This window comes from Manis javanica, chromosome 10 (assembly GCF_040802235.1).
Source record: "Manis javanica isolate MJ-LG chromosome 10, MJ_LKY, whole genome shotgun sequence".
NCBI lineage: Eukaryota > Metazoa > Chordata > Mammalia > Pholidota > Manidae > Manis > Manis javanica.
The window spans coordinates 50,516,183-50,534,170 of record NC_133165.1 but is presented as its reverse complement, the minus strand read 5'-3'; the positions used below and the strand labels follow the sequence as shown (position 1 = coordinate 50,534,170).

General features: G+C 52.7%; 1 protein-coding gene across 4 annotated transcripts; it reads right to left on the bottom strand.

Moving 5' to 3' along the window:
* Window positions 1-76: 76 nt before the first annotated feature.
* ERN2 (endoplasmic reticulum to nucleus signaling 2) lies at window positions 77-17,600 on the bottom strand. 4 transcript variants are annotated; one of them, XM_017639903.3, is made up of 22 exons: window positions 17,312-17,599; window positions 15,590-15,695; window positions 15,188-15,221; window positions 14,875-14,947; window positions 11,574-11,646; window positions 11,326-11,433; window positions 10,949-11,050; window positions 9,761-10,025; window positions 7,983-8,061; window positions 7,748-7,895; window positions 7,519-7,640; window positions 6,666-6,821; window positions 6,266-6,407; window positions 3,621-3,705; window positions 3,268-3,457; window positions 3,095-3,194; window positions 2,813-3,012; window positions 1,417-1,564; window positions 1,200-1,327; window positions 528-651; window positions 381-448; window positions 77-296 (listed from the first exon to the last, which is right to left on the bottom strand). In XM_017639903.3, exons 1-22 carry the CDS (start codon window positions 17,564-17,566, stop codon window positions 84-86), a joined length of 2,919 nt encoding a protein of 972 aa, XP_017495392.2. In that variant the 5' UTR covers window positions 17,567-17,599; the 3' UTR covers window positions 77-83. The 4 variants fall into 4 exon arrangements, with proteins under 4 accessions (XP_017495392.2, XP_036848286.1, XP_036848288.1 ...); XM_036992391.2 differs by having other exon boundaries at window positions 6,266-6,404; XM_036992392.2 differs by lacking the exons at window positions 77-296; window positions 381-448 and having other exon boundaries at window positions 587-723; window positions 17,312-17,600.
* Between the last annotated feature and the right edge of the window lie 388 nt (window positions 17,601-17,988).

Here is a 17,988-nt window from a genome sequence, read left to right as displayed (position 1 = left end):
GCTCAAGAACTCCAGACTGCCAAGCCTTTGTCATTGAGGCCAGCCTCAGCCATGGGCCTGACTCCTTGTCCATTTGGCTGGCCTTAGCTCCCAGCAGCCCCTGGGCATTGCTCCCTGGCCCCTGAGGCCAGCGGGTAGTAGGGCAGGAAGAGGCTTTCAGAGGCGCAGCTCCTCATGGCATGGTATGTGTGGAGGAGCAGCTGTGGGAAGCGGTCTGTGAAGTACTGGACGAAGCTGTCGGGGACAGGACCTAGCACCTGCTGCACCTCCACTGGGAGCTCCCTGTAGTGGTGCTTCTGGAGAGGGTTAGAGCAGAGAGCTGGCTCAGCAGTGACCAGGCCTCCCCACAGTCCAGGTCCCACCCAAGCCCTGGAACACACCTTGTTCCTCATGGCACGGAGCAGGTCTCGCACTGACATCCCTTTATATGACCGGAACCTTCTCAGATCTGTGGGCAGAGAAACCATTGGCAGAGCTGTCCCCACTGTGCCTCCTCAGCCTCCCGGGCACCCTGAGTCTGGCTGTACCTGTCTGCAGCGGCTCCGAGATATGCTTGTGCCAGTTGCACCGGACCACCACAGAGCCTCCCGCCTCCAGTGCTGTCACCAGGGGTGCCTGCTCAGACTCTTTCTCCAGCCAATCGCTGACATCCTAGGTCCCCATAGAGTTCCTGAGTCTCATGACCAGTTTCAGAGGCCGTATAAGACCAGGAGTGTCCTATGGCTTAGGGGAGTGAAGCAGCAAAAACTTTTGGCAAAAGGATTGTTGCCCCTTGCACTGTGCAGCCTCTCTGTGCCAGGTCCCCATGTTGCCCACCAGGTCTTCACCAACCTGTGAGGTAAGTACTGTTGTTTCCGTTTTAGAGATGAGCAAACAGGCTCAGAGCCACAAGTCCCTTGCTCAAGGTAAAGTGGAATGGGCTATCTGGGATGGGTATCGCACGAGTGACAACCAGGGCTGAAAGGAATGGGGTGTGTTTTCCCACAAAGGAATGGGACTGGGAAGGCTGGTAATGAGTCGACTGGAATGCCCAAACGGCAGAGTTTAGGAGGCTAGGCTCAGTATTGGTTTAGATAGGGAACTGGGCTCTCCGGAATCAGGTAGACAAGTCCCTTTCCCCAGTCATTCTGGCTTCCCCTTTTTTTTGCTTAGGACCAAAACATGAGACTTTCTGGGCATTCCCAAGATTTTCCTCTGACCTGGAAGAACTGGAGCTGCTTGGCTCTGCTCCAAAAGAAGGGGTGGGCAAGCACTTGGTGAGCAGAGGGGCGCGCCTGCGGTAGTGGGCTCAACATGGCCTCCACCAGGCTCCGGGCGATGACCCTGTCTGTAGGGACAAATGGCAGGGATGGCTTCAGGCCTGCCCAACCTCATGCCCTGCTTCCTCCCTTCTCTGCAGCCCCAGGTCCCCCTCACCATGGGTGTCTTCCTCCAGGTGAGCCAGACAGGGAGCCCCTGTAAGAATGTTTGCCTGGCGATAGAGATTCTCTCCAAAGGGGTGGCTGCCACCAGAAAGCACATAGTAGAATAGGCAGCCCACAGAGAAGATGTCTATTGCGCTGGTCTGGGGATGAGAGATGAGCATAAGGTGGAGTTCTCCACTTCCAGGAAGTCTGCCTGGCTAACTACTCCCACGCATTGATACTGTAACCTGGGGTTTGGTTCAGACTAGAACTCAAGGAAGCTCTGAGAGGCAGCTCCTTAGCCCTAGACCCCCACCCCTCACCACCATTGAAAGGGCCCAGCTTGTCATCCAAAACTTTCTCCCCTACTGGGTTTTTAGTTCAGGTTTCCAAGCTTCATTCATCCCGGGCTAGCAGGTAACTGAAGCTGCCCAGGCTTGAGGCAATAGAGTGGCAGAACTGACGTAGCATGGGCCCCGTCCACAGGAGGAAGCTGGTATTTAGCTCCAGACAGTTGTCTGGGGACTCCCGGGGTGGCAGAACTTTGATTTTCAAAAAGAATCCAGAAATCTAGGTTTTTATTCAGAATTTCCCAAAAGATAAAATATTGGTCATGAATTAAAAAACTGTCCAGGCTCAACATCAGTGCCTTTGGTCCTTGGGCCCCCATGTTGCCACTCCAGCTTTCTCTCGACATCAGGAGTGGGGGTGGCTTTGCTTAGTAACTGTCCTTTTGTGTTACTCTCATCTGTGCCATGACTTTAACTTCTACTCACACACTGGCCACACTAAAATCTTTAATCCAGGGGTCCAAACTCAAGTGCCTCGGGGTGGGGAGTAGGAATGTATGTGTCAGAGGCTGCTCTGTGCTTCAACTCTATTAGCTCATCTGATGTGCCCCCTTACCCTTCATACCAGGGGGTTCTTCACCCCTGGCTACACATTAAGATCACCTGGAGCCCTCCCCGAGGCTAATCAGGTCAGAATCCCTGGGTGTGGGGCCTGGGCTTCTGACTTTTTAAATTCCCCAGTGATTCTGAAGCACAGTGAAGATTGAAAACCATTTTCTAGCTCAGGATTTCTTAACTTTGCTATTATTGACATTTTGGGCCAGATAGTTGTAGGAGCCGTCCTGCACACTGTAGAATGTCTGGCAGCATCCCTGGCCCCCTCCCACCAGAAGCAAGACCCACTTTCACTGCCAAGTCTAATGACAAAAAATATTTCCAGACATTGCTCAGTGTCCCCTGGGTGGCAAAACAGTCCCTGGTTGAGAACCACTGCTCGTGGTAAGGTATGAATCTCCCCACATTGCAGGTGAAGAAACAGGCTTGGAGGAGTGACTCAAGGTCACATGGCGGGGCATGTGGAGCCTTGGCAGGAGAGGCACTGGGCCAGGGGGCACTCACAGGGCTGTCTGGGGGCAGGAGCTGTAGGAGCTCTGGCGCCATCCAGCCTTCCGTGCCGGGGATGCCTGAGTGGAGGCTGAAGCTGCAGCGGCCAGCTGGCAGCTTCTTGCAGAGGCCGAAGTCTGAGAGGACCACCCTGCCTCTACCCTGGCTGTCTGGCCCGGCGATGAGAACATTGCTGGGTTTCAGGTCCCGGTGCACTGAGAGCAAAGCAGGGCAGAACTGGGCACTGAGACGCAAAGGCAGGGGCTGAGGGCAGAGGGTGGATGGTGGGGCCGATACCTATGTGTAAGGAATGCAGGTGGGCCAGGCCGGACATCAGCTGCTGCAGCACCAGCGCAGGCTCCAGGCCACAGTGGTCCAGCTCTGGCTTTTCCACATACTAAGGAGCAGTGAGAAGCAGGCGTCACTCTGGACCCTGGACTGCACCACCCCACCCGGCCTGCTCATCTCACCTCCTGCAACGAGGCCTGGCAGAGCTCCAGGGCAATGTAGTGGAACTGGGGGCCCCGCTCAGTGCAGAAGTAGCGGAGCACATTGGGGTGCCTGTCTGACTCCTGCAGCAGCTGGACCTCCCGCTGGACCAGGCTGAAACACTCCCGGAGGAGCCGCTTGACAGCCACAGCCCGCCCCTCAAACTGCCCCCTGGGTGGGCAGAGGGGGCATAGGAGGAAAAGGTTAGGAACTGGGGAGTGAGGTGCCAACCTGCATCCACCTCGGGAATTCTTTGAAAAAAGAGCTCAACAATGGACAGTGGGGAAAGGGCCACGTCTCCAGCCTTTGGCTCCAGCTTCTGGCTGCCACTCACCGGAAAACAAATGTCCCGCCTGCCCCGTGGCCCAGCACGTCCTTGGGATTGAAGGAAATCTTCCCCACTACCGTGAGCTGCTCAGCTGGAGGGAGGCAGACACAGTCTCAGAGAGCATAGCTCTGGCCCACAGTCAGCACTGCCCTGTCCACGCCTGCCCACTCCCTCAACCTTTCTCCAACTCCCACATCCCTGCCCAGCCTGTGTGGGACTGCTGGGTCCAAGGCCTGGTGCTGCCCCTTCCTCTGTGTGTGAACTTGGGCAAGCTACTTAACCACTGAGTGCTCGTTTTCTCGTCTGTAAAGCAGGACTAAGGTTAGTAATCCTGCAGTGTTCCTGTGGATTAAATGGTTCTATGGAAGACTGGCTGTGTTATCTTCCCCTCCCATTTCCCCCCTTTTGGTATTCTCTGCCGTTTTCTTTCCTTCTGCCACTCTCCCTACCTCCCCCTTTATAACCTTTATATTATAAAGGTTATAATATACCTTTATACTGAGGAATTGCCTTCCAACAGGAAGGTGAGTTTGGGCAGCTAGAAACGTGGGACAATGAGTACAGTCACAGTAAAGACTGCCCAGACAGGGGTGGGAGGCAGCAGGCATTCGGATGCTAAGCTGCCCTAGAGTTAGTTCTAGGGCGGCAAGGAGTCCCCGGAAGGCCTTGGCTTCCTGTTAAGAAGGGTGGGGTTAGCCCAGGCAGGCAGGGGTCTATACACTTGGACAGTTAGTGCTCTTCCCTTTGGGTAACTTGTGGGAGACCCCTCACGAGGACCCAGGCACATCTGGGCAGGCTTGCCCAGCTCAGCTCCAGGGACCCAGTTCATATAGCTAACCGTATATGGCACCCCTGGAGCTGTGCTGTGCAATGGCCCTGAGAGCACTCTACTTAGGAAGAGCTGCCACCTCTAGTCTCATCAGTCAGCTTTAGGAAAAGCAAACGAAAATCAGTATCGGATATCTGAGAAAAGTACGAGCTGCCCTTCAGCACTGCTGTGGATTATTTGCTTAACATTCACTCTGTCGGCAGACGCAGGCAGTAACCTAAATCCGTGTACCCAGGACTGTCAGGAGTGGGTGGCCTCAGGGCCTTGCTAGCAGCACGTCCCCCACAGGTAAGAGTGGGCCTATCTGTCAGGCAGCTCAGAAAGCAGGGACAGAGTTGTGGGAAGCCTGTTTGAACAAGCTCTGCTCAGCTGGCTCCAGGTGAGGGTCCCTGAGCACTTCTGGCCCCTTTCGTACCACTCAATTGGTTCTGCCGGGGTTTCCTGTCCCTTGCATGTCTGTCTGCTGTGCTCTCCATGCCCTTGTTGTGGGGTAAACACTCACTGTGTGCTTTCTGGGGTAGATACTCAGGAGCACTGTCTATGCTAGATGGAGGCCGGGCTTACAGCCAAGAAGGCCGTGAATGCAGACCCATGAGCTTAGGGGAGGCTCAGTCTGCACACACATATTCACCATCACTTAGCTCAGCATTCTACATCACTGTCACCGAGAAGCTGCACAGGCAGGAGTAGTGTTCTAAAGTAATTGGAAGAAGAGTGCCTCTGCAAAGCTGAGGCCACATGCTGCCTTTTGTTGCTGCTGCTCCACGGACTGGGAAACCCTTCATGTCAGTCACGTTCTCTTGCAGATGTTGCCAGTGTGCAAACAGAGGTATGGTCCCACAGCTGGCCTGCCCTTGAATTCCTGAGCTGCCGTCCTGCTGGCTTTGTTAAGCCTGGGGTGAGGGTGAGGGTGGGGGTTGGCGGTATCATGAACCTTTCTGCCTTCATCCCCTCCCCACATAACAGGCATTGTAACAGATTCCACCTCAGACTATTGTGAATATCCCACAGGTTAATAAAGGCAAAGTGTCTAGAACAATGCCCAGCGCACAGTAAGCCCTGTATAAATGTCAGCTCTGGCATCCACTCGCCGTTGAATATATGACAGCCTGCAGCCCTGGAGGACACTCAGCCAAGCACATGTGCATGGATTTGTGGCAGTTAAATAGGAGTAGGATGTGACTCCACTGTAGACTTTGTGAACATAAAAAGGTCTGTGAGGAATGTTCTGGACAGACCAATAAAAACTTGTGAAAGGCCCCCTGGGGCATCCTGCAGATACCAGAGAAAGTTTGAAAGGGCTCGTTTATAGGAATAAATTGAGAAAAAAGAAGAGAAAAATGTCTAATAACTAAAAAGCCCAAAGATGGAAAATGGTCCCTAGGTAATTTACTGTCATTGTTACCAAACATGATAAATTAACACATTAATAACATCACCTATTTATGATTTAATACTAATGATCATGGTAACCTCTCAACGAGGTGGTGTAATGAGGTGGATGTTCTTATTACCATTTGACAGATGAAAAAACTGAAGCTCAGAGGAGTTAAGTAACCCGTCAAAGTTAACAAAGTGGAGTTATATCTATACCCATCTCCATTTGCATCCAGAGTCCTTGAAAATACCAACAACAATAAAAAATGGTGGCAGCATTTCTAGAGTGCTCGACTACCCAGATTCCATTAGAAATACCCTCCTATGTAATGACTAGGCTTAACCACCCCACTATAGTGGCTTCTAATAAACTGACTTTGAGACTAACCTGTCCCTCTCATTTCTCTACTCCTGACTCTGCCCTTGCCTGTTTGCTTAAGCTCACCATCAGGGTCTTCAAGTGGCTGGGCTTGTTCTGAGGGGCCTTGAAGCCTCTTCTGGCCCTGAGGGGTGGCCCCCGAGGGCTGGGACTGAGCATCCTGTGAGACGTCACGAGGGTCTGCAGGTGCCAGGGGGACCTGCTGCTGCTGAAACACAAGAGCCTAAGAGGGCTCAGCCCTGACTCGGCCCTGACTCACCCAGCAGCTGTGTGTGAGATGGCCTGGCACTGGCCGCACCCACAGAGCCCAGAGACAGGGACCTGGGGAGCTGCTGGGGGAAGTCAGGGTACCATTGGAGCTAGGTCAGGGGCAGAGTTGCTGAATGGCCTCAGAGAAAAAAGAACGAGCAGAGATCCCCCTAGGATGACCCTAAAACAGACCTGAGATTGGGGGCAGTGGGCTTACCTGCCTCATCAGGAAGAGCATCCACCCTCCCAGGAGGACAGCAGTGAGGCTAGCGGCCAGCAGGTCTTGGAGACTCAGCCCTGGATTCAAGTGTGGGGTCTTCTCTTCAGGATGTAGCACCAGGTCCCGAGGTTCCTCTCGGCTCAGCCTCAGGAGCTGAGGACAAAGGGACCTTCACCCTTAGCACCCCCTGGCATTGTGGAGCCCCTAGGCCCTCTTCATCACCCAGTACAGGGCTGGGCTTAGCTGAAGGGGCAGTGAGTGGGTGATCTGTGTGGTGGGACTTCTGTCATTCTGCAGGGTGCTGAAACATGGGGCCTCAGGAGAGTGGTCTTCTAAACCTTACTGATGACCAGTATCTCTTGGGGTATCACTAAAAAGCAGAGATACTCTTGGGGAATCACAAAACATGAATCCACCTCTAGAGATTCAGATTCAGTGAGGCTTGAGTGGGCTTCCAGGTGATTCTGATGAGCAGCCATTAATTGCTCCAGTTCATGGCTGTTCCTTCTAACCTTGAACTACAGGTAGTGATTCTTGTCCAGCCCTCTCCCAGGAGAGTGTGCTTTTATCGTTTTTTTTTTCATTTTATTACTTGATACATTTTTAAAACTTTTACACTGAAGAAGAATAAAGAAAGCTGATCCATGTTTACTATTTAGATAACCAATACCTTTTGGCACTTCTAATACATTTCTGGCAATAACAAAAAAAATGCCATTCTTCTGCAAAATTGTGGGAGGTCAATTGACCCACCCCCAAGTGTTATTCCTAGAAGCCTGAGGAAATGGTTCATTGGCTGCCCACCCACCTGCCAAGTGTGCCCCAAGCCTTCTACTCTTCTAGCACTGACCTCCAGGAAGAGTGCTTGAGCCTGTGTGCTCTCTGAGGGTCTGTTCTCAGCTGCCCTGCTCCCTGGGCTGGGCTGGACCCTCAGCATGGTGGTGTGCAGGACTGGGGGTGGCTCATGGTGTCCTAAGAGGCAGGGCAAAAGTCAGCAGGCTGAAGGTGACCTCAGCCTTCCAGCTCAGAAGCCGGCCTCACTGGTCTTGCATCTACACATCTGAACCAGGGGATCTCACCAATGAGCAGCCACTGGCTAGGGAGCGCCACGCTGCCGGAGGGGTATCTGACAGCAGTGCTAGGTGAGCCCTCCCGCTCTCCTGAGACTTGGAGTGTCACCTCGTCTGTGGTGGGGCCATCCACGGGGGCCAAGGTCAGTCCACGAGGCTGTGGCAGAAAACAAAAAGTCGTGAGTGAGGGGTATCCTCTCCTTTTCCATTCCTCCCTTTCAGCCCCTTACAGTCCCCTTCTCACCACGAGAGCCACCTCTGTGTGAACCAGTGCTTTAGAAACATAGAAGCCAGCTTCATCCTTCCCCACATACAGCGTCATCCTGTGAGGAAGAGGAGGAAGGGGAGAAGGCTGAGTGACAGTGGTGCGCAGTTTCAGTTACCACTGTACACGTGTCCTCGTGTTGTCCCCTACCACGCTAACTCTGGGCTTGGCCACGTGACTTGCTTTGGACAGTGAGACAGTACCAAACGGGACACAAGCAGAGGCGGGAGTGGTACCTGTGCCCTGGGGCTTGTCCTCTTGTGCTGTTCTTTGGAACCCTGAGACTACCTGCTGGGGCATGAGACCTTATTGACACCCCCTAGGGCAAGTTGCCCACCAACTGTCATACAGGTGAAACTGTCCTAGACCATCCAGGCTCAGCCAAGGCACCAGCTGACTGCAGATATTAACTTCGACCACCCAGATCAGAAAACCACCCAGCTGACCCACAAAATCTTGAATAATAATAAATGTCGTTTTAAACTCTAAGTTTTAGGGGTGGTTTGTTATGCAGCTAACAGATACAAACTCTATAGTCATGATTTCTAAATCTATGTCTAGCCCAGATTTTTTAGAAGAGCTCAGTTCTCTAAATCTGAACTTGTTTCATTCCTAACCTCCTCCTCCTCTAATGTTCCCTACCCGTGAAAATGACAGCAGCCGTGTGCTTCTAAAACCTGAGCATGACCCTTGACTCCTTTACCACTATTACCAAACTCCCTACTTACCAACTTATTTTTTCCTCTTACTTTCCACTTTTTTCCATCTCTAATGTTTCCAAGCTGGTCCAAAGTGTCTTCATCTCTTGCCTGAACTAATGTAGTATTTTTGTAAGTGTGCACTTCCTGCCCACTCTAAGTATTCTTCACACTGCAGCCAGAGTTATCTTTCTGACATGAAATTATGATCAAATCACTTCTTTGCTTAAAACCCTCCAACGACTTCTCCTTGGACATAGGAGAAAATGTCCGAACTCTTTAAATGATCCTATAGGATCCCTACTTAATTTAACAGCCTCAGGCTTTATTCCCTGCTCAGTTCTATACTCCAGTCTTACTGAATTTATTTCTGTTCCCTGGTGGCTGTCCTCTGTCTCTTGTTTCATCCTTGTGGTCTCAGTTTAGATGTTCCTTCCTCCAGGAAGCTTTCCATGACTACCTCCTGCCCCCAGTCTTAGTTTAGGTACCCTTCTTACATATTCCCACGGCATATCTAATTTTATGTCATCCTTAATCATACCATATTATAACTGCCCCTTTACACACCTGTATCCCCCTCTAGACTCCAAGATTTCTGTAGGTCGGAACATTGGCTATATTATTGTACTCCCAGAGCCTAACAAGTAACTGACAGATAGTAAGTGCTCATTTAATATGTAAGGAACAAACTGAATGAGTGATAATTCCCCAGTCTGCCTCATGGCTCCTTACAATGGGGACTCTAAGGTAGTCAGTGCTGTAAAGGTGATAATTAACCTTCAACAGGCAATAAGGCACAGCACCCATCAAGCACAAGAGCTGTTATCTATACACACAGTGGCGAGCTGGAGGTCAGATTTTACCCTCTCAGCTGCTGAAGAGTGGCTACCAGGAGGTCTGGGGAGCACATGGGGGATCGTGGTAGGCAGTTTGAAGTATTTTGATCCCTTGTTCAGCTGTGCTTCTGTGTCATGGCCGAACATCACACTTGCCCATTGGGTCTGCACTACAGCACTCCCGAGGGCCTCCTTCCCAGCTCCCCCAGTCCTGGGCACCTACAGCAGCTGGGTGTCCAAGGCAGAGAAGTGGGTGGCTGTGTCCTGGGAGCCTGAGGCAGGCAGTTGAATGTGGCCCCAGCGGAGGATGAGAAAATGCACGGTGTCCCAAGCCAGTGTGAGATGGGGTAGCTGGCGTAGGCTATCCTGGTGCCAGGTGTAGACACCCATCACAGGCACACCCAAGTCCTGCGTCCACAGCACTGCCCCACTTCCTGGGTCCACAGTCAGCAGCAGGCCCATCCCACAGGATGCCAGGTGGCTCATGTCTGGCAAGAAAGATGTGGCCAAGGGGGTCTGATGTGAGGCAGCTCAGAGCATCTTGGGGTGGGGAAGCTGCTCTGGAGGTGGGCCATCAGGAGGGTCTCTCAGGTGTGTGGAGGTCAGGTGAAATCACCTGGAGGGTTATCAGAACCTGTGAGGGTCCGTTGGAGTTCACGGGATCACTCTGATCAGTCAGGGGATCAGTCAGAGTCAAGTGGGGGGCTGTGTAGGATGTAGGGGTCAGTCAGGGTCATCCAGAGGTGTATGAATCAGTCCAGGTTACTTGAGAGAGATCAGTTAGGATGTGGCAGAGTCACCTATGGTCTGACTGATGTTACTCAGGAGAGGTCATTCAGGGTGGCCTGGAGGCATGTGGGTAACTTGGGAATCGTTTAGAGTGTGAAGGGGGTCAGTCAGGGACCCTGGGGTGCACTGTGATGTGTCGGAGTTACCTGCATGGGAGTTGGGGTATAAGGCACTGCTTGGGGCACCTGTAAGGCCACTCAAGCAGTTAGATAAGATACTCAAAATATCCAGAGGGTGGTCAGGGCTACAGGGGGTTAGTCCCAGGAGAGGTCAGTTACAGTCATCTGTCAGATCACACTGGGGCTAGCTGGAACACGTGGGGACTGCTCTAGGGGTGCAGGGGTTGCTGGAGTAATTCAGGATGTGGGGAGTCACCCAGGAGCACCTGGGTAGGCTCATTGAAGAATGGAGGATGGTAAGGACTGCTCAGGGTAAGGAGGGTGAGGCTGGGTGTTGGGGAGTCACCTATGGTCAAACATCAAGGGTGTGTCATCCAGAATATGGGGTCCCAGAGGAGGTCTGGTTGGTCACAATGTGGCAGGTTTTGGTCATGGATGCCACTAGGGGTTCCCTGAGCTGGGGAGCTTGCTCCCAGAGGGTGACAGAGAAAGGCAGCACTCACATTTCCCAGGTGGGCCATCCATGGGGGGTGCCGAGTAGCGGTGGTAGGTGGTGTTCCAGCGCAGGGCCGGGGCCCTGGGGTCGTGCATGGTGACTGTGTACTCTGGGGATGCCCAGAAGCAAGGTTACCAGGAGCACCCACATGGTTCTCCTTTCTCCCACACCCAGGGGACGAAGGGCCTTCCTGAGCACCGGGCCTAGAGGCCAGAGTCTGTGAGCTGGTTATTGCTGTAACCCCAGCTCCTTGTTCAGTGCTCAGCGAAGTATGTGCTGCCTGACAGATTGGCCCAGATTCAATTTGGATAGCAACTGCCAGGCATGCGCAGAGCAAAACGGGGGGCTGCTCAGAGCTTGGGGAGCTGCTGGGGCCTGACTCACGCGTTCGGCCGATGTAGAGGCGGGGGGTGGAGGGACCCTCTGTGGTCAGGGTCACCTGTGTCTCCCCTGACTCAGGGTCCACTACAAACCAGGTATCCTGCTTCTGGCCTGTGGAGGCAGAAAGTGTTTCAGCCTAGAAATGGCTTGGGAGAGGGTGTGCACCTGTCTGTCCTGTGCCCGGCTGGGCTCTCATGCCCTAGGCCCCCTGTGCAGCTGGACCTGGGCCCACAGGCTGGAGGGAGGCTCACCTGTGTAGAAGACACCGTCAGAGCTGCGACATGGGGAGGCGTGAACCAGCTCAGGGATGGTGAACGGCAGTCTCTGAAGAGAGGGGGAGTTCCAGGAAGAAGTGAGAGCAGAGAAACACACAGCCTGTTCATGAAGTACAGTTAATACAATTTCCATTTTTGAGAGAGGCTAAGCAACTTGGGGGATGTCACACAGCTGGTAAGTGGCAGAACCAGGCCTTGTACTAGACAGTCAGATTCCAGAGCCAGCATATTTCACCACTTTGTTACACAGCCTTTTAAGGAATGGCAGAAAATCCCGTGTCCAGTACCAAGATACCACCTGACCCACTCAGTCCTGGCCTGACAACTTCCTCTACAGCACAGGCAGAGATTTCAAAACTCAATGACCTTGACAGCCTGAGAGAGGCTGGGGCTGCTCCAAATTATTAAGAGCCCTGAAATGCAGTGAGAGACTCTGGTTTGGATTCTGGACTAGGAAAACAAAGGGCACCTTTGGGACACTTGACAAAATTCATATCGACTGTGGATTAGAGGAGGATATTGCATTGATATCAAATTTCCTGATTTTGCTAATTTATACTCAGACTATGTAGGGGAAAGTCCTTGTCCTTAGGAACACACAAGTGACATTTTAGGAGCAAAGGGGCATATGTGTGCAATACGGTCTGAAATAGTTCAGAAAAAAATTTATAAATACATGTGTAATATTGTATCTATTTTAATGAAAAGAGAATAAAGTAAATGTGATGTTGAAAATCAATGAGTCTAGGTAAAGGGAGCAAAGAATTTCTTTGTATTATTCTTGCGTTTTTTTCTTATGTGTGAAATTATGTCAAAATGAAAGATCCTTAAACTCTATATAGTGCTCTTGCCAGATAGCACCCCAGGCACACTAAATACCAAGAGAAAGAGAACCAGAGTTTCCTGGGGACATGGTCAGACCAACCAGCAAAAGAAGCCATTTCAACCTATAATTGGTTTGGCATGGCTATGGCACTCTAAGGGAACACAAAGAAGTTGAAGGGTACCTAACACAGCTGTGTGGAATGGTGAAGGAGTGCTGGAAGAAGTTTGTTCATTCATTCATTCATTCATTCAGAAACTGTTTAATGAGCACCTATTATTAGCCAGGCACTGGGACCCCATAGTAACGACAAAGTTCCTTTCTACACAGTTACTTTTCTGGTGTGTGTGAGGAAGCAATAATAAACAAATACACATACTGTAATGTCATAGAGTGGTTAGTGCTATAAAAAAAACACTAAGAACTAGGATGGAGAGTGATTTGAAAAGTTATTCTACACCAAGTGCCCTGGGTATTAAGAACCCAAACCAAGAGAGGGAATGGTCTCAAGGTCATGTGGGCAGATGGACAGCTGGTGCAGAGGCCACAGGCAGGGGCTGCACCCGGTCAGGCTGCGTGAGGAGCAGCTGCAAGGCCTGTGAACCTGGAAAGGGTCAGCAGGGGAAGAGTGGCTGGAAGTGAGGACCTTTGGAGGCAGGATCCTGCATCAGGAAGGGGTTTGGATTTTAAATTGGGACTTGAGGGATGGGTGGGAGACAGCCAGGGGCAGGGAGGTCTTTTCACAAATATTCTGGTTCTTTTGGGCTCATGGTGAAATTTTACAACCTTTCCCACTTAAAGTAGGTGCAGCCATGAGACTTGCTTTAGCCAATGGGAGGGGAGCAGAAGAAACACACATCCCGTCTACAGGGACACTTTACAGGCTAGTGTGCAATTCACCAAGTTCTCCTTTTCTGCTTTAGTGGTTGGGAAGCTCAGGCTGAGATGGAACCTCTAGAAGCTTGGGTCTGCAGAAGACTACCATGCACACAGCCTGCAGGGACCAACGTGTATGTGCGTGCATGTGCGCCTGTGCAGGGAAGAGATGGGGCAGGAGAAGGGAGCGGGCCTGCTCACCTGGGGCCTGATGAACTTTGTCAGGATGTCTGGACTTTATCCCTGAGCAGGGGGAGTGCTGTGACTGACAACCACATAAGCCACGCTAAAGACCTGGTGGTGACCCTCCCCAGGCAGGAGCTGGGCATGACTGGAGCTCTCCAGCCCTCTGCCCAGGAGATGCACTGGTTTGGATCACCTCGGTGGGTGCCTTGTGCTCCAGCTTCCAGCTGGGTTGGGATAACGGGGAGGGGGTGAGATCAGGGTGTATATTCCCGTGTCCCCTCTCCTCCACATAGGCATGGTGGGCTGGCCATGCCCCTCCCACAAGGCCTCAGCCCTGTTGGGTGGCCCTCTCCACCAGATCCCTCTATCTCCAGGGTGCGGGAACAATTCCTTCCACTCCCTCTGAGTTTAGGCTGCTAATGGTGCCCCACTGTTAGGGGCAGAGGACATGGCACCGGGCCTTGTGGTTTCCTACACTCCACAGAGGTACACATCCCCGTAAGTAATCCCTTCAATAAGTCCTCAAGCTACCCTATATGAGTGTGATTCATTTGCTACAGAGACTTTGCTTGATTTACACACTAAAATTTCTTCCCGATTCAGTTTATAAATCACTTCCTTAAGACCTTTCTGGCAGGCCTCCCACGGCTTCCCACAAATTCCCCTGTGTGCCCCTTCTCCGTGTGACTTTTCAGCTCTTCCCACAGTCAGACGGAGTCTGTTTCTTCACCACTGACCCTGTGCTCCGCCACAGCTTGCCTTGGCTGATGAGACATTAGCGAATGCGATACAAGGAAGCTTGACAGGTGTGTGGGTGTGAGCCTGGCCCTCTCTTGCTGCTTCTGGTGCCCTTGTTGATAGCCTGTGAACAAACCCAGGCTGGCCTGGTGGAGGATGAGAGGCACATGGCCCACTCGCCCCTCTCAAACTCCAGCCAACCACCAACCAGCCTTCAGAAGAAGAGCCATCTAGCTGACCAGTAGCTGACCACTCCGCTGGCCAGAATCTGACTGTGATGGCTGAGAAGCTCAATCAAGACCACCCAGCTGATCCAGCCTAAAGTGTCATCCTACAAAATTGTTCATTAAACCACTGAGTGCTTTAAGCCACTGATTTTGTGGGTTATTTGATACATAAACATAGGTTTCCCCTTAAAGCCTTCAGAGTCCTGGAGAAGCCCCCAGGATTTCCCCAGAGCCCTGACAGCCTGCTCTGCAGACACAGCTGGAGATACTCCACCACCTGCTTTCAACAGGTCCCTCCAGACAGCCTTCCCATAATGTGCTCAGAGCCCGGACTTAGTCCTCTGCAGGATTCAGCCCACTTCACTCGCAGTGCTCTGGCTAACAGAAGCCCCAGCTCTCTCCCATCTGAGTGTGGTGGGAAACACACCATTAATCCCTGTTGTTTCTGGGTCCCCAACATGTACAGGCTGCCATCAGCTGGATCTGAGAGAAAGGCTGTCCTGTAGGGCAGAGGAACAGGGGGAAGGGTGAGTACATGCTCCCTGGTTTCATGAAGACCCCCTTTCCCTCCAACTTCCCAGCTAATCAAGCCCACCCTCGCAGGAGGCTCCACAGAGCTCAGACCAAATCTGTTGCCTTACTGCCAACATGCCTCCCAGCCCCCAGCTGTTCCTCCAGACAATTACGCATTCTCCCTCTCCCAGATGCCCCCTCCCTTAAAAGCCCGCAGGTTCACTTACTCTGTGACGTACATTGGCCCTTGAATCATGGGATCTGCAGGGACAGGGACACCGAGCCTGAGTAGCCCCCTCAGACTCCCCACTGGACAGCATAGCTCCCTCCTATTCACTGGGTGCTTACTGCGTGCAAGACACCAAGCCAAGCATTTGACATGCGTGTAATCATCTCAAGAACCATAGGAATTAGGGTCACTACTATTGGCTCCATTTTATAGTTGAGGACTTTGAGGCTTAGAGAGGTGAAGTGATTTTCCGAAGCCCACACAGCTGATAAATGGTGAAGATCCTTGCCAACACTGGCTTGTTGGCTTCTAGACCCTATGTTCTGGTCTTCTCTGCTATGGCGATGTACCCCTGCCCACCCGGGGTCCAAGGGAGGAGTAGTGACTGCCTGTTGCTCACCATCCTTTAGTGTCCACTTCAGGTCCCCTGTCTGCTTGCTCAGTGCGTGGAGGCTCCCATCCAGGGTGGACACCAGCAGGAGGCTTTCTGCCTGGAGGGTCTGGACCTGCAGGGCAAACAAAGTCAGCTCCTTCGACAGGCTTGGGACCACCCCTTGTCCGTGCCCCAGACGGCCAGCTGTGACTCCCCTCCCCCAGAGAGGGTGGAGTGGGGGTGAAGGGCTTGGCTACGCTGTGCCTTAAGTCCCACCTCCTCCCACCCGCACCCCCAATTCCTTCTGGTTCTCCAAGACTCAAGGCTTATACAAAAGCACTTCACAGCCTCCCTGTGAGATTGGTGTTAGTCTCACTTTGTACAGGTGAGAAGAGTAAGGCTCCCAAAGGTTAAATAATTAGCCTAAAGCCACAGAGATAACAAAGAAGAAATGGGGCTTGAGCCACCATCCCTCTGATTTCAGCACCTAGTCTCTTTCTCTTCTGCCACACTTTCTGCCTCTCTCGGGATGACCCCTCTACCTCCCCAAACCAGCCCAGCTATTTTTGGTGCCAGGCTCCAGGAGACCCCCCTGAACCAAGGCTGGGGGTGGCCGAGGGGAGGGCTGGAACTGCTCTTACGTCTGGCCCCTGCTGGGCCAACTCACCTGCTCTAGCCCCTCCTTGAGCAAACAGGGTGAGGCTGAGCTCCCAGCAGGAACCCTAACATCCGGGTGGCCCAGCCGCACCCCTGCAAAGGCCACATCCTGCTCCAGGACCCTCAGGTTTGGGATGGAGCCAATGGTTTTTCATGGACAGTCAGAAAACTGTGTCCTAGCCCCTCTCTTTTCCTGGTCTGTTTTGTGATCTGAACATGGCAGGAGGGAAAGTGGTCTAGGGAAGAAGCTGCAGGCTTCTTGCCCACAGTTGTTTTGTTTGACCATCATTGTGTTTTAAAATTTGTTTCTAATTGGCTACCAATTCTTAAAAATTGGAAAGATTTCACTTAAAATTCTAGATTTTTAATTTTTCTCACTTCTACTTTTTCAACTTTTTTTGGAGACACCTGATCTGGCCACAGTGGGCTCACATGCTATTTGGTAACCCTGTCGGGCACCCAGACCTGGAAGCAGGGAGTGGGGTGGGCCAAACAGCTCAGTCTATGATCCCAATAGCTGTTCTGGGGGCTCCAGGCTGGGCAAGTGGATTCTAGGCTGGGCTCTATGCCTTCTCGCTGCATTTCTCTAAGACTGGCTTCTTCCGCTCCTGCCTGGACCAGATCCCCACGCCTCCAACTTATTTATCCCAAAGGCTCTGAACCCACGGTCCTGTCACGCGGAAGGTGGGAGCGTTGTGAACCACCTGAACTTGTAATACTGGGCGTGTGGGTGCATTTCTCCACCGAGGACCCTTAAGTTGATCATATGCTCCTAGGAAGCCGGGATCCTAGAAGCTATTGAGGGCATGGGAGTAGAGCCAGGCCCCCTGCCCTTGGCTGTTCTCTTCACCTGCGCCCCCACGCTGCTTCTGCAGCCTGGTGTTCGAGTGCCGGCGCCTTCCCACGCTGGCACTTCTCTCCAGCAGGTGTTCGTGAGGGCAACCGGCAACTCCCCAAAGCTGGCCAGGTACCGATTTGGGGCGACCCCAGTCGGTGTAAGGGGGCGAGGCTCCCCTGTTGCTGCGACGCGCCCCAGCCCCCTGCGCCCCAGCCCCCAACCTTGGAGACTCCGGGTCCGTCCCCTCTTCTCACCTGTGGTCCCAGCGTTCCGAGCAGCGCCGCAAACCGGAGCAGGAGCCCCAGCGGGGGCCACCGGCCCGATCCCCGCGCCGTCCCCGTCATAGCGGAGGGCAGCCGCACGGCTGGCCGGGTCCCTGGGTGCCTCCAGCGGACTGCACGGCCCTCGCGGGCCGGGACAAGACTCCGCCCCGTGCAGGGCCGGTAGGGTGCGCAGAGGCTGGGGCGCAGCCTCAGCCTGTGTTCCGCTCCCTTCCCCGCCCTTTCCATCACGCACACCCGCTTCCCCAGTCACCTCGCAAGGAATAGCTCCGAGCTTTCACAGGAAAGGGAGTTTACCGACAGAGGTGGTTTATGGGGCACTTGCCACGTGCCAAGTACTCTCCCAAGTGCACTTAATCTTCAGAGCATTGACAATGTAAAAGCTGAGGCTCAGACGTGGAATTCAGATTCCGATGTCTGACCCCAAAGCTTGTGCTCTTTGTTGCTATGCCAGTGGCCTCCACTGAAAGATGATGAAATACAGATTAACTGATTGACTCAGTCAGTCATTCGATACATATTTACTTACTATGCCAGCCTGGTGAACAAGAGAGATAAGGCCCCTGTCTGTACAGTTTACAGAGTCCTATGCGTTGGATATCAGACAGCACAACATCAAAGGTCTCCTTGCCAGGGCAGCTACAGTCCGT

What these genes read in the sequence shown, in the direction of transcription:
- ERN2 (XM_017639903.3), bottom strand. Translation starts at nt 17,566, where the DNA reads ATGGAAAGGGCGGGGAAGGGAGCGGAACACAGGCTGAGGCTGCGCCCC. An exon ending in GGGCCAATGTACGTCACAGA is followed by an intron (nt 14,948 to 15,187) that starts GTAAGTGAACCT and finishes TCTGCCCTACAG; the next exon opens with GACAGCCTTTCTCTCAGATC. An exon ending in TAGCCAGTGGCTGCTCATTG is followed by an intron (nt 7,641 to 7,747) that starts GTGAGATCCCCT and finishes CCTGCCTCTTAG; the next exon opens with GACACCATGAGCCACCCCCA.